Genomic DNA, 14380 nt, shown 5'->3' with positions numbered 1-14380 from the left:
AGCTGAGTGGTGTCACTAGTTGTTCCTCTGCTTATTTTTAGTAAGGTCCTGCTAACCCAAAGCGATTAACAGAATAATCAATATAAACAGGCGGCCTGTACACAGAACTGTCCCTCTGGGAAATGGCAGAGTCTTGTTTACTCTTACATGGCTACATAGGTCAGATGGGTTGAAAACTAATCATTTTGAGAAGGAAAAGGATAATTTTGGAGAACTTCTTGATAATGGTGCTAATAAAGGAAACATCTCGTTCCAGGGGGCACTCAGTTTAATGCTGGCCCTGCCTAAAGTAAAAAATAAATCCTTGGTCTTTTTGGATGTAAAAAAAACGAATTTATGATATTCGTAAACTGAGTGAAGCCTTGTTGTGGTTGAAAATAAACAAAGGCGAGTATTTTATTTTTAAAATGAAGTAGGGTGGATTGAGTTTTGGGACTGAAGTGAAGAGGTCCTTTCTAAACTGGAAAGTATCATGGAACTGTTTATTCAGAGCAAGATTTGCCAAATTTAGGGTACTGTTGTCAGGAGAGCCACGGATTTTATATGTATCAACGAAGGTCATTAATTACAGTAGGGAATGAAGTAGATGAAAAAAAAAAAAAAAAACAACAGAACCTTAACTTACTAACAAATATATAAATTAACTCAAGAATCTGCATTCAGACCTCTTTTAAATAAACGCCATCGTGTGATGGCTTTTTATTGAAAAGAGGTTGGACTCTTTAAGTTAAATCTTTGGATTTTTTTAAGGTAACTTTTATTATATATAAATTTACTTTTTTGCCTACCATTCTATTTTTTACGCCGATCTGTTCATGACGTATACATCGCCAGACGCCCCTGGGTCAGGATACACGTAAGGGTTAACCGTTAGGGGTTAATAACCACTCCATTCTCTCTCTATCGCAATCGAGGCAATGTCCCAATAAGCAGAAATCTCATCACTACTCAAATCTAACCATCTGCATGTTAAACGGACGCAATTTCATTATTTCCTGTAGGGTGACTAACATTTGGACATGTCTCTCACCTGCCCTATAGTAACACACACAGAGAAGAAAGTCATGTAGTTAAAAAGGGTCCTTCTGTGGGCCTTTGAACTCCCGTCTGAACAACTGTCACCATATTCCTTTTGGGAAAGAATCAGTTAAGCTGGCAGAGATATCCCTTTCTTTCACCTGCTCGGGAACAATGAGCTCACATCCCTTTTCCCCTGGAGGAGGGCTCTGGGGTGCGGATCGCAGACGGGTTAGCGGTCAACGGCCTCACTGTTCTACAGTAACAAATATTAAAAACCTTGTGTTCCCTTTTGCGTAATGTTTTCTAGGGTGGCAGAGAAAAACAGTCAGTTAAACAGACAGGACCACAACCCTCTCCAGGTGCCACAATTCGTACAGCCTTTCAATTATTATTTCAGACTGAGGATAACTTTTTTTTTTCCTCTCCAATTTTCATATGTAGTTATTTGCATTGCCAAAAGCAATTTTCAAAAGAAAATATTTTAAACCAGTACTAGATTTTTCATCCCCAGAATAGTAACAGGGCAGGTATGTCTGGTCCTACCTAATGTGTGAGAAATAATTGTTGCAAAGATGTCATCATTAATCTTAGCCGGCTAAAATTGAAGTGAGAGATGACCACCCTCGGATTGACTTTATTAATGACCCTGATGGTGTAGTCTACAAAGACTCTGGCAGATTGCCTGCTCAGTACACCAAGCACATAAAAATTGAATAACTTGCGCATCTTCAAACCGGTGTGTGTTTGTGCTAGCTTCAAATGTTTATTTTTCTGTCATTATGAAAAGATAGATCACCATGCATTGTGTTCCATAATGTATTCAGATCCCCCAACTACCGATGAATAATATCCCTAAGAGAGGTGTGGGGTCTGGAGTCAGTTCAAGTTCTTCATTCAGGCTAATGGGCGTTCTAGGTTGCCAGTAATTTTCTTAAAACAAATACAACGATTTTGTTTTCGTATAGCTCTTTTTGCAGGTGACAACTCTACCACCAGGGGGAGTAGCTGTGTGAATGTAAGTGGTTTCTTTTGTTGAGGAAAATTACTCTACTAAAATGGCTAATTAGGGACGTCATAACTGCCGGTTTTATTTGTGTTTTTTTTTTCTTGTAGACGGCGACAGATGGCTAAGCTTCTGTCAAGTTTTGAAGGCCAGGAAATTGACTTCGAGCTGCTACACGACGCGGGATGTACTTGCGATGACACCGAGTTACCTCACCATGTCAGTACCCGTAGCCAAATAGGCGACCTGATGAATGAAACTTTCAAGTTTCTACAACGCCTACCACGTCCGGCCATGGTGACCATAGCGAGGTAAGGCATTTTTATAAATTGAAGTCAGGGCTGACAATTTATGCTTTATTTCTGTTTAATAGGGAGGGGAGGGGGAAAGATTAACACCACAGAGATCAGTACTTGTCTTCTATGACACCATAAACCCGGGTATTTATTAATTTTTACTGCATAATGGTAGTTGGTATTAGTTCGGAATTCGTTGATTGTTCTATCGCTATATAAACTGCCTGTCTATCAGAAACAGAACTTCAGTATCTTGTGGGACCTCAATGTACCTAAATTAGTTTGAACTGAATATGGCATAGATTGAACTATTGAGCTCCGTCTAGTTCATTCGGTATGAGTGTAACGCATCCTCTGCTTTTCTGATCTCAAGAATGGAGGAAGGAAGAAAGATGATAAATTCACCACGATGGCCCTTGGATCTGAAAAAATTCTACAATATGCAGTAGTCGTTTTACCATATCCTTGGTCCCAAACCATGCCGTTTTCACCACAATTATTCCACCTTCTCAGTTTGTACAGTTAAGATAATGGATCACCTCATGGAATCAATTCCTGCTGTTTTACAAAAGAGTAGATAATTGTAATATTTTTTCCCTCCACAGTCATTTCTTCCGGAAGTGGATATCCCATCTTCAGCCACTGTAAATTGCGGATATTTTAGTCCATACTTCTCGCGGTTTTTTGTGACTCCTTTGAATGTCCCGGAAACTCTGATTTTTCATCCAACCTCTCCGTGGTTAAAGGACGTCGTTATAGGCGAATCGAAGGGATTAAACAGTCATGATTTACAGCACCAATAAAATGTGACTTCAACCACCCTTTCAGATATTTAGAAGAATTCCTCGGCAAAGAAAGAATCTTTTTTTATTCAACTAATACAGGACTTTATTGACTGCAGTACACATTGAAGCCTTGCATACCTCGGTCCTTTTGCTTTAAACATTTTATGTTTCCAACCGAATCACCTGTGTGTACACAAACCGGGTCTGCCACTTATCTTGTCAAACTATGCGGATGAAGATTCAATACCCTTAAATGTAATAAAATACGGATTAGAAGCTATATCTGCGAAATAAATTATAATTATCTCTAGTAGTTGTAATAGCCTTTTAATCTTGTTAGCTGGATTAATTTGCCTTGATGCTCAAGTTTCAGAATACCTGTTTTGTCCTCATCAGCTGTTCCCTTTCTTCATATGAACTTAATAACTAGTGATTGTCGGGTTTTCATTAATAATATTATGTAAATAAATTAGTTTTTTTTCTAGGAAGTGATTTATAAATTTTTTCAGTATTTGTAGTTAAATAAGCAATGCCATTTTATATAGATACCGTATTTTTCGAAGTATATGACTCATAAAGAAGGTTCGAGGTAAAGGAAGCTTAGATATATAGTGGATGAAAAGCTATTCAAATTTAAAAAATTAACATATGATAATTATGTTAATAATTATTGAAATTAATTTATATTAATTATCATTTACATATTATAAATATATAATTAATATAACGTTAAAGTTATAGCTAACGTTATATGGCATCAGAAACATTGTAAAAAGTTTTCAGGGCTGTCTTGTTCTTTCATTTGTTTTTAGGCCAGCAAGGGTTGGACTGTTTAGCTAAGATGCTCACAGCAAGACAACCTTTGCCATTGCAATGAGTTGTCTTGGTATTGTACTACTTTCAAACCGAGGCCAACTGTTTGAAAGTAATGCAATATCAAGGTAACTCTTGCAAGCCTGTTCTGCTGTAGAATAATGCCCCTTAAAACATGCTAGCGGATTTATAAAAAAGTATTCTATAAATTTACTATAGCAGATGTCAAAGGTGAGCTAATACACTCACTTGCCAAAACAATTAGAAACGTTTTACAATTAGCATCTGGAGCTTCTTATGAGATTCGATCATATTATTATTAAAGTTCTACTAAAATTTTAATTATAATATATTATTAAAGCATTATATAAAACTCTACTATAATAATTATTATAGTAGAAATTTAAAATCATAATTGAACTTGCCTTAATAGTAATAGGCAAGCATGTGATACAAGAAAGCAAGCGTATGAGCTTATGTAACATCAGCCAAAAAAAAAAAACACAATTTCGCACATTCATCCCCTCTCAAAGTTTGTCCAGTCCCTCCTTGAATTTATTTAAGCAATCAACTTCCACAATGACAGGGGAAAGTTTGTTCCAGCAATCAACTACCCGCTGGCTGAAAGAAAATTTCCTCATATCAATTCTATAATTGTCTTTCCTCAATTTGAATTTATGCCCCCTCAGGTTCGTAATCTGAGCAAGCGGAAGAATTCCATCAGCATTCAGCGTGCCCAACCCATTCAAGGCCTTATACACCTCAATCAGATCACCTTGCAGGTGCCTACTCTCCAAACACTGTAATCTGCAGAACTTAAACCTTTCTTGGTAAGACCACCCCTTCATTCCCCTCACCAATCTTGCTGCCCTTCTCTGTACTCGCTCAACTCTACATCCTTCATAGTCTTGTCAAGATGATCTTGCAATTCATCTTTAACCAGTGACTCCATTATTTTTCCCGTGAACAGAGTTAAACTAACTGGTCTGTAATTACTCGTCACCCTTAGATCCCCTTTGTGAATTGGAGACACATTTGCACATCTCCAGTCAGTGGGGACCTCCCCTGAGTCCAAGGATGCTCTCATAATTATGGCTAAGGGTTTGCTTACTTCCTTTGCCACCTCTTTTAATATAACTGAATAGATCCCATCCACCTCAGGTGCCTTTCTTATCTTTAACTTCAACGATTTCTCCTCCACTTTGCTCTCAGTTATTACAAAATCATTAACCACCCTGTTAGAGTTTGATAAACTTCTGGCACTCCCCTCATTGAATAACTCCTCATGTGTGAATGTAGATGCAAAATACTCATTCTGATTATCAGATATCTGAGCAGGATCATCAACAGTCGAACCACCAATATCAAATGGACCAATCTGATTCATCCCCTTGCTTCTACAGTTTATATAAGTAAAGAAGCCCTTGCTGTTTTTCTTAGCATCCTTTGCCAAAGATTTTGGCAAATATATTATATTTAATATTTATTTATTTATATTTAATGAAGTTGTCCATCCAGCTGTAAATAATTGAATATAGTTTAATAAATTAATAATGAATTTCATGTAATATAATAAATTTAATATTTAATTTAATTTTGTTTAAGTAAGATTTAATAACATTTAATTATCAAATTTATTAAATTTTAATAATTTAATTCTAAAAATATTTTAAGAATTAATTTCGCATAAAAGATGAGCTGATACACTCACATGCCAAAAAATCAGAAACATTTTGCAATTAGCATTTGCAGCTTAGTTGATTCAATCATATTATTATGATTTTAAAGTTCTGTCTTCCAATTAAATAAATAATATAATATAGTACACTAAATTAATAAGGAATTTAATGTAATTCAATAAATGTAATATTTTATTTAATTTTGTTTCTTTAAGTTTATTTTTTTATTTTGTAATTTATTTAAAATAAGATTTAATACATTTATATAAATTTCAATAAATTAAATTTTCAAATTTATTAAAATTTAATAATTTAAATCTTAAAATTAAGAACTAATCTCTCAAAATACCCTCAAAGTTCAGCTAATACACTAACTTGCCAAAAAATTAGAAACATTTTGCAATTAGCATCTGGACCTACTTAGACTATTCAATCATATTATTATTATCATGCTAGAGCTTTAAAATCATAATTGAATCTTAATGAGTCAGTTATTGAATTTATTATGAATGATAGCTGGAAGTTGTTCATCCAGCTGTAATTGTATGTAATAATAATATAAAACTCTATTACAATAATATTATAGTAGAACTTTAAAATTATAATTGAACTTGCCTTAATGAAGTTGTCCGTCCAGCTGTAAATCACAGAACCTCTCAAAAACAGACTGATCTTTATTAAAGTATATTAAATAAATAATCTAATATAGCACAATAAATTAATAATAAATTTAATATTTTATTTAATCTTGTTTAAGATTTAATAACATTTATATAAATTTAAATATATTTAATTATGAAATTTATTTAAATTTAATTCTTAAAATATTTTAAGAATTAATTTCTCAAAATACCATAAAAGGTGATCTGATACACTCGCCTGTCAAAAAATTAGAAACCTTTTGCAATTAGCATCTGGAGCTTCTTAGGTGATTCGATCATATTATTATTATAGTAGAACTTTAAAATCATAATTGAACTTGTCTTAATGAATTTGTCCATCCAGCTGTAAATCATAGAACCTCTCTAAAACACTGATCTTTATTAAAGTATATTAAATAAATAATCTGAGAATAATAAATTTAATATTTTATTTAACCTTGTTTATGATTTAATAACATTTATTTAAATTTAAATAAATTTAATTATCAAATTTATTTAAATTTAATAATTTAATTCTTAAATTTTAAGAATTAATTTCTCAAAATACCATAAAAGGTGATCTGATACACTTGCTTGTCAAAAAAATTGGAAAACTTTTGCAATTTTTATTATTATTATAGTAAAACTTTAAAATCATAAATGAAGTTGTAAATTACAGAACCTCTTAAAAACACTGATCTTTATTAAAGTATATTAAATAAATAATCTAATATAGTACACTAAATGAATAATGAATTTAATAAATTTAATTTTGTTTATTTTTTATTTTATGATTTATTTAAAGTAAGATTTAATAACATATAAATAAATGTAATTATCATATTTATTTAAATTTAATTCTTAAAATATTTTAAGAATTAATTTCTCAAAATACCATCAAAGGTGAGTTGATATTCACTTGCTAAAAAATTAGAAACCTTTTGCAATTAGCATCTGGAGCTTGTTAGGCACATAATTAAATATAATTTAATAAATTTAATTTTTATTTAAATTTAATAAGTTAATTTTCTTAAAATATTTTAAGAAAACAATTATGGTGTTTTGCATAATTGTTTATGGTGACTTTTCATGTGAAAATTTTAATTAAGTGCATTTACCAAAAATATGATAATTGTAGTTAACTTTAATTAATGATAGCTTAGAAAATGTGTTAATATATTGCTTACCCATAAACATTCCTTCCTTAGTAGAGAAAATTTAAAAATATCTTTTAAAAAAATGGTGTTGTGACATTCAATAGCTTGTTTATATCTTTAATTCTGCAGAATAACTGGATAATTAATGATTTCTTTAACTTGGTAATTATAACTGTGTAAACTTTCTTTTCACCACAAGTAATATATAAGTTCCCTTTTACCCTACCAGAGCTTCCCTCCCTCCCTCTTTTCGACATTTCGTACATTAGAAACAAATAGATTTTTAAAAGAGATTACATTTGTTGATTATTGCCACCTCTAATCACTGCTTTAATACGTCACATCCGTTTTAATCAGACTTCGAAATTATTGGCCGGAAAAAAGAAAATTCCAAAAATCTAATTACTTCTTGAAACTGATAACACGCTCTAATTAAATTAATTTTTCACTTTAACATCGAAATGCAACTCTTGCAATCATTTTCTGGCATTTTCTTCTTTCTCTCTCTCTCTCTCTCTGCTTATTTCGCTTTCAATGAATACGAAAATAAATCGATAATTTACTTTTAGGCGTCATCCACTTGCTACTTCACTGACATCTGGTGTTCTGTTCTGTTCTGTTCCTGTAGAGAAAAATAAATATCGTTATTGCTTCGATTTGTAATTAATAATAAAAAGAATAATAAAATTAATAATGGAAAGAAGGCCATTCTTTTTATTATTAATTTTATTTTTTCGCATTTTAAAAAAATTTAATATTTAAATTGTTTAGAAAAGATAATTGGAATGACATTATGTAAATAAGATATACGCGTTATTGACTTCTTTGTAAAATGATTGATAACTACACTAAGTAACAAAAATTATAGTGCATTTAACTGTTTCTTGAATGTATGTTGTGTGCTGATTCCAACGATGTTGTTGGGTTTTTTACGTTTTCATGACATTTATATACACTACCCTACCATTAAATCCGGACACCTGCTTTTAGACAAAAAAAGAGCTTTTATTGTGTGTTTTAATATTTTGTGCTGAAAACCTTTTTCTTTTATGATGGCCTTCGATCTTCGTGGCATACTCTTCAACCAGCTTTTTATAAATGTCACGTGATATGTTCCTCCACTTGGCCTTGTTCTTTGGGCGATCTCTACATGCACGTACCCGACGATCCAACACATCCCAAAGATGATGCTCGATAGGGTTCAGATCAGCAACTTTTCCACACCCATGTCCTCAGACCACTCTGCTAGGACCCGAACAGTATGGCATGTCTTGCACATACAGGCCTTCCCCGAAGTATTGCTATAATGTTAGAAGTGCAAAATTGTCTTGAATGTCCAGGTATTGCACAGCATTCATGGTTTTGTCGATAACGACTAATGGGCCCAAGCCAAACCATGAAAGGAGCCCCATACCATGACGTTGCCCTCACCAAACTTCATTGTTGGGAGGATACAATCAGGAAGAAACTGTTCCCCTGGCATTCGCCACACCCAAGAACGGCCATCAGACTGGTAGATTGCGAACCTCGACTCGTCTGTCCATAGGACTTTCCACTGTTTTACAGTCCAGGATTCGCGCTCCTTACATCATGTTCATCGGCGTCTAGCTTTTGTTGAGGTGATCAATTCTGTTGAACGTGTCATCTTGCATGCCCAGTTGCCTGTTCGAAGACCAGCGTGCATATTTATAGGTTCTGTGACGTGTTGCATGCATAGGACCTGTTTCCCTATCCATGGAGTGGTGTCCAGATATTAATGGTAGGGCAGTGTATATTAAACGTACATTCACTGGCCAAAAAATTAGAAACCTTTTTCAATTAGCGTCATCACAAGGTATGTTGTTGTTATTGGATTTTAGGAGCATCAGCGACTAAGGCCATATTGCTCCATAATACTGTCTGTAAGTTGCGTGTGTTCTGTGGTCGAATTTTTGTTTTCTGGATGAAAACCATTTTCGGGAGAAAAACAATGCTACCCTCACCTGAGATCAACTAACTCAGCCACGCTGTGAAAAAGGCCCATGAAATTTCTCTCGTTATTGATGGGATTCGAACCCAGGGCCAAAAGTTTTAAAATTTTGAATTAAGAAACAACTGCTGAAATTTTGAGATCTATCTATAATCAAGATTCAAGTCAACCAAGTACCGAAGTCCACTGTACGCACAGTAACCCCCCTCTAAATACTGTTACTAAGTTCAGGATGAAAAACCTAAACAGAATTATGAACATAAGGGACAGGTCGGACACTGAGTTGGGGAGAAGGTGGTTCAGAATATGAAAGATTTAGGTGTCCAGGATGGTTCAGAGTGTACTAATGACCTGTAGGGCCTTGGCTAACAGGAAAGATGTTATCTATATTGTTTATCGAATGGTGGTGAGACTCATTTGGAATATTGTACTAGAGTGGGGATGTCCCACCTGAAAAAGGACACTCTGTAAGGACAGTACAATAAAGGACAACTGAATTGGCATGGAATACTGGGGGAACGTATTAGAAAATGTAGTCTACAGGGCTTTGAGCCTGCACGTCTGGGTTTAAGTCCTTAAATGAAAGAATTTTTCATTGGCAGATGCAACAAAAGCAAGAGGACACGAATTTTGGTGTTCAATAGAAGGTTAGATATCGTGCAGTTTACACCCTCGTGGGTAGCACAGTTCATAGAATCATTATCCTCTCCAACCAGGTGGAAAAGACTTGCGTTCGAATCCTATCAGTGATGCAAGGAATTTTTGTGGGACTTTTTTTCCAAAAACGTGGCTGAGTTAGTCGGTCTCGAGTGAGGCAGTGCGGGTTTCTCATCCAGCAAACAGCAAATCGACTACACAATTTACAGACATAGATGAATACAAAGGTTAAGACTTTCCATTGTGGAAGAACAAATAAGAATTGCACTGTCCATTGGGAAATACAATATATTACCAAAAGTAACCAGACACCTCAATGAATCTTATCTTGGTGTTCCCTAATATGGCATTCTATGATGACTGTCTGTTGTGGTCTCTATGCTCAACGCTTGGCCCAAAACTATTTCTTTTACCACTTTAACGCGAACTCAGCTCCTTTTGTACCTGTTTGGACACGCAATTGTGTGTATGGTTCTTTTTGACATTTCAGGGATGACCGGATCCTTTTGGCAATATAGTGTATGTTGGATTAAATATTCTCTTTGGTGTGAATAGATTTCAATAAGCGTGGAATCTTTAATATCCAATTCCAAACTAAAAGTCAACTTTGGTGAACCTCTTGAAGTTTTGGATGAGGTGGATTCATTGCCGAAGTAGATCAGATGACCTCCTTCGGTAATGAATCGCGACCGCGGCTGATTGTAGCAAGGGTCGGCGATCGTTGTAGGGCCCCCTGGTATGTCATCTTTAACGAACTTCTCCGGTTTAATCCTCACGGGACAAAACGAATCGTTCCGTTGACCGATGACCTCTCCAGCTTCTTCCGATCTGTCCGTGCTCTTCGCTATGTTGTTTACCTCTCGCAACGGAGGTCGAAGAACTGCTCGTGCGCACTCGTGTGTGACTGGCGACGTCAACACGAAGAGGGCCGGACAGCGAGAGATAATTTAAATCGACGACAATGCCCTCCGTGCGATACTTGGCTCTGCCACAATTGTGCGCGTCCATTAGAATGGACGCTGCAAATTTGCTTCGAAATGGCGCCCGTCACTTGCCGCGAAGTTCGCCAATTCCGGCAGTGTGGGTTTCGCCTTTTCGGCTTCTGACCCCCCCCCCTCTTCTTCTCCCTTCGCTTTCTCCCCCAATTGAGCGTTGCCGTGATTTTCTTACGGTCGCTTTGTGACACCTAAGGAAGTTCCTCCGTCCGACTATTGACTTTGTGACACTTCTGCCGAGTGTGCCGACGCTCGTGACAAACGACTCGCTGGTCGGTTTGTGACAGAGGGCACAGCAGTGGCGTTTCCATGGTGATCGTTGTTGTTTTTGCTCTGCTGCCGACACTAATCAGAAACCGAAAATTGTCCAGAGGCATCGAGTGACGTCTGGCAGAGTGGAAGGGAGGGGGGGGGGGTGAAGGAAACGTGTGCACGTGATCTCTGTAGGGCCTCCTCTTAAAAAGCGAGCCCAGTTGCGAATTAAGGAACGCAGGTGGGTGTTGGTGATGCGGGGGGGGTGATCTTTCCACTTCTATTTACTACCAATGAAACCTTCACAAGAAATTTCTAGACATAACCCAATTCAAATTTCACTCTCTCTCTCTCTCACTCACTCATTCTTTCTGTGCGCGCGCACGTGTCTTTCTTGGTTTCTATCTGTCTATTAATATTTCTTTCTTTCTCTCTTTCATGCTCTCTCTCCATCTTTGTTGTTCTCGCTCTCTCTTCATCTTTGTTCTGTCTTGTTCTGCCTCTCTCTTTCTCTGTGTGCCTGTCTCTCTTTCTTTGTCTCTGTCTATCAATCATTCTTTCTTTCATGCTCTCTCTCTCTTTCTCTGTCTATCTTTTTGTATGTCTGTGCGTGTGTCTTTCTTGGTCTTTCTATATTTCAACCATTGTTTTTTCCATGCTCTCTCTCTCTCTCTCTCTCTCTCTCTCTCTCTCTCTCTCTCTATCCGTTCATGTCTATCTTGGTCTTTCAATCATTGTTTCTTTAATGCTCTCTCTCTCTCTCCATCTTTGTTGTTCTGTCTCTCTCTCTCTTTGATGTTCTGTCCATCGTTATTTTCTCTCTAGCTTTGTTCTTCTTTCTCTCTCTCTCTCTTTCCTCCATCTTTGTTGTTCTCTCTCTCTCTCTCCCCATCTTTTTGTTCTCTCTCTCTCTGTCTCTCTCTTTCTGCGTGTCCGTGCGTGTCTGTCTTGGTCTTTCTGTCTTTCAATCATTATATCTTTAATGCTCTCTCTCATCTTTGTTGTTCTCTCTCTCTCTCTCTCTCTCTCTCTCTCTCTCTCTCTCTCTCTCTCTCTCTCTCTCTCTCTCTCTATCTGTCTTTCTGTGTGTCCGTGCGTGTCTTTCTATCTTTCAATCATTGTTTTTTTCATGCTGTTTCTCTCTCTCTCTCTCTCTCTCTCTCTCTCTCTCTCTCTCTCTCTCTCTCTCTCTCTCTCTCTCCCCGTCTTTTTGTGTGTCCGCGCGTGTCTTTCTGTCTTTCAATCATTGTTTCTTTAATGCTCTTTGTCTCTCTCTGTCCTTGTTGTTCTGTCTCTGTCTCTCTTTGTTGTTATCTCTCTCTCTCTCTTTCCGCGTGTCCATCTTGGTCTTTCTGTCTTTCAATCATTATTTCTTTAATGCTCTCTCTCTCTTCCAGCTTTGTTCTCTCTCACTCCCTCTACCCTCTATCTGTTTTTCTGTGTCCGTGCGTGTCTTTCTATCTTTCAATCATTGTTTCTTTCATGCTCTTTCTCTCTCTCTATCCTTGTTATTTTGTCTCTCTCTCTCTCTCTCTCTCTCTCTCTCTATCCTTGTCGTTCTGTCTCTCTCTCTCTTTCTCTCTTTGTTGTTCTGTGTGTGTGTCTTTCTCTCTCTCCATCTTTGTTGTTCTTTCCCTCCCTCTATCTGTCTTTCTGTGTCCTTGCGTGTTTTTCTTGGTCGTTGTTTCTTTCATGCTCTCTCTCTCTCTCTCTCTCTCTCTCTCCATATCTATCTTAGTCTGTGTGTATGAGGAATTCTTGGTCTTATGAGGAAAGGGGGGATTTCAATGAAGACTGATATTCATCCAGAAATATTTGTTGTAGAAGAATGCATGCATATGTATATGCATATGTATATATATATTTTTTTTTTTTTTTTTTTTTTTGATACCTTCAAATCTCTATAGCAACCATATAAATTTTGGTTTCAGTGTGACAATTCATTTCTTTATTTGTTTGCAACGCTGGATGAAGTGGAATAGAGATCAGTGATTGGGTTGCGAAGGATACACCCCAACGATCCACAAAGAAATGGTCGCAGTTTATGAAGAACACTGTCCCGGTTACAGTGTGTTTGCACGTTGCCATAAACAATTTAAATGTGGAAGAGTCTCAGCGCGCGATGAAGAAATCCCAGGACCCAACAACTGCTGGGCGTCCTGGGATTTCTAACAGAAGAGAGTATTGCAAAATTTGAGACATTAATCCTGGAAGATCGCCGTGTTAGTGTCAAAGAACGAGCTGCAGAACCCCAAATTAGTGTGGGGAATACATCCATCAACAGCTGCAGAGGCCTGGCGTAGGCCAGTGGTCAGGAGCGAGAGTGCATAGCTACGCGTTCCTTGAGTGCACCGGGGTTCAAGCCCGTGACTACTAAATACGATAAATATTTGTATTGACGATTTATTGTAAACTCTACTGACTTGGTTGTCGTGCCGGAGTATAAACAGAAAATTTATTTATTTAGATTTCTGTCCCCTTAACGGAAGAAGGAAGGGGCACAATGTGCACGTGAAAGGTTGTCAAAGTGCAAGAAGAGTTTTTTTCACCGCTAGTCATCATAGTTGAGACGTGGATCCATCACTATGATCCCGAAAATAAACCAATGTGAAAACAATGTAAGCGTGTAGAATCATCACTCCCTTCCCCTCCCCCTCCCCTCAAAAATTCATAGGGTCCGCAAGGTGATATGTTGAAAGTGCAATGGCTGGTGCTTGTTTCTAGCTTCAGTGCCAACTACTTCTCGGTGAATAGAAATCTTCTTTTTTGAAGCTACTTCGTATCTCTCTTTCTTGTTTTGTCTTTGCATCTCTTTGTGTTTATCTATCTTTCTTTCTTCCTTTCTTGCTTTCTCTCTCTGCGTTTTAGAAGAACATTGAGCGAAGATATTTTTATTGCAAACGAAGTTGGAGATTGCACCACTTGCATTACATTGTGGACCATTCCTAAACCAAGATTTGCAAACTGAATTTAAGGACAATATGAAAGTACAAGTGAGAGAGAATAAGGCAGGTGTCTCTCTCTCTCTCTCAATTTATCTTTCTCATTTTTTCTCTCTCAATTTCTCTCTCTCTCTATCTTTCTGTCTCTCAATTTATCTTTCTTTCTCCCCC

At 36.6% G+C, this 14380-nt stretch overlaps 1 protein-coding gene across 1 annotated transcript in view; it reads left to right on the top strand.

Annotated features, from left to right (window-relative positions):
* MESR6 (misexpression suppressor of ras 6) overlaps positions 1-14380 on the top strand; it is a 290407-nt gene that overhangs the window by 269035 nt on the left and 6992 nt on the right. Inside the window, exon 6 of the mRNA XM_090377780.1 lies at positions 2134-2334. Within this exon, the coding sequence (XP_090233906.1) occupies positions 2134-2334 (201 nt within the window). The remainder of the gene's footprint in view (positions 1-2133; positions 2335-14380) is intronic.

This window comes from Mastigoproctus giganteus, chromosome 7 (genome assembly GCF_048544385.1).
Source record: "Mastigoproctus giganteus isolate SK-2022 chromosome 7, ASM4854438v1, whole genome shotgun sequence".
In the NCBI taxonomy this organism is placed as follows: Eukaryota; Metazoa; Arthropoda; class Arachnida; order Uropygi; family Thelyphonidae; genus Mastigoproctus; species Mastigoproctus giganteus.
The sequence above is the reverse complement of the archived record's forward strand: the minus strand, read 5'-3'. Positions and strand labels throughout refer to the sequence as shown.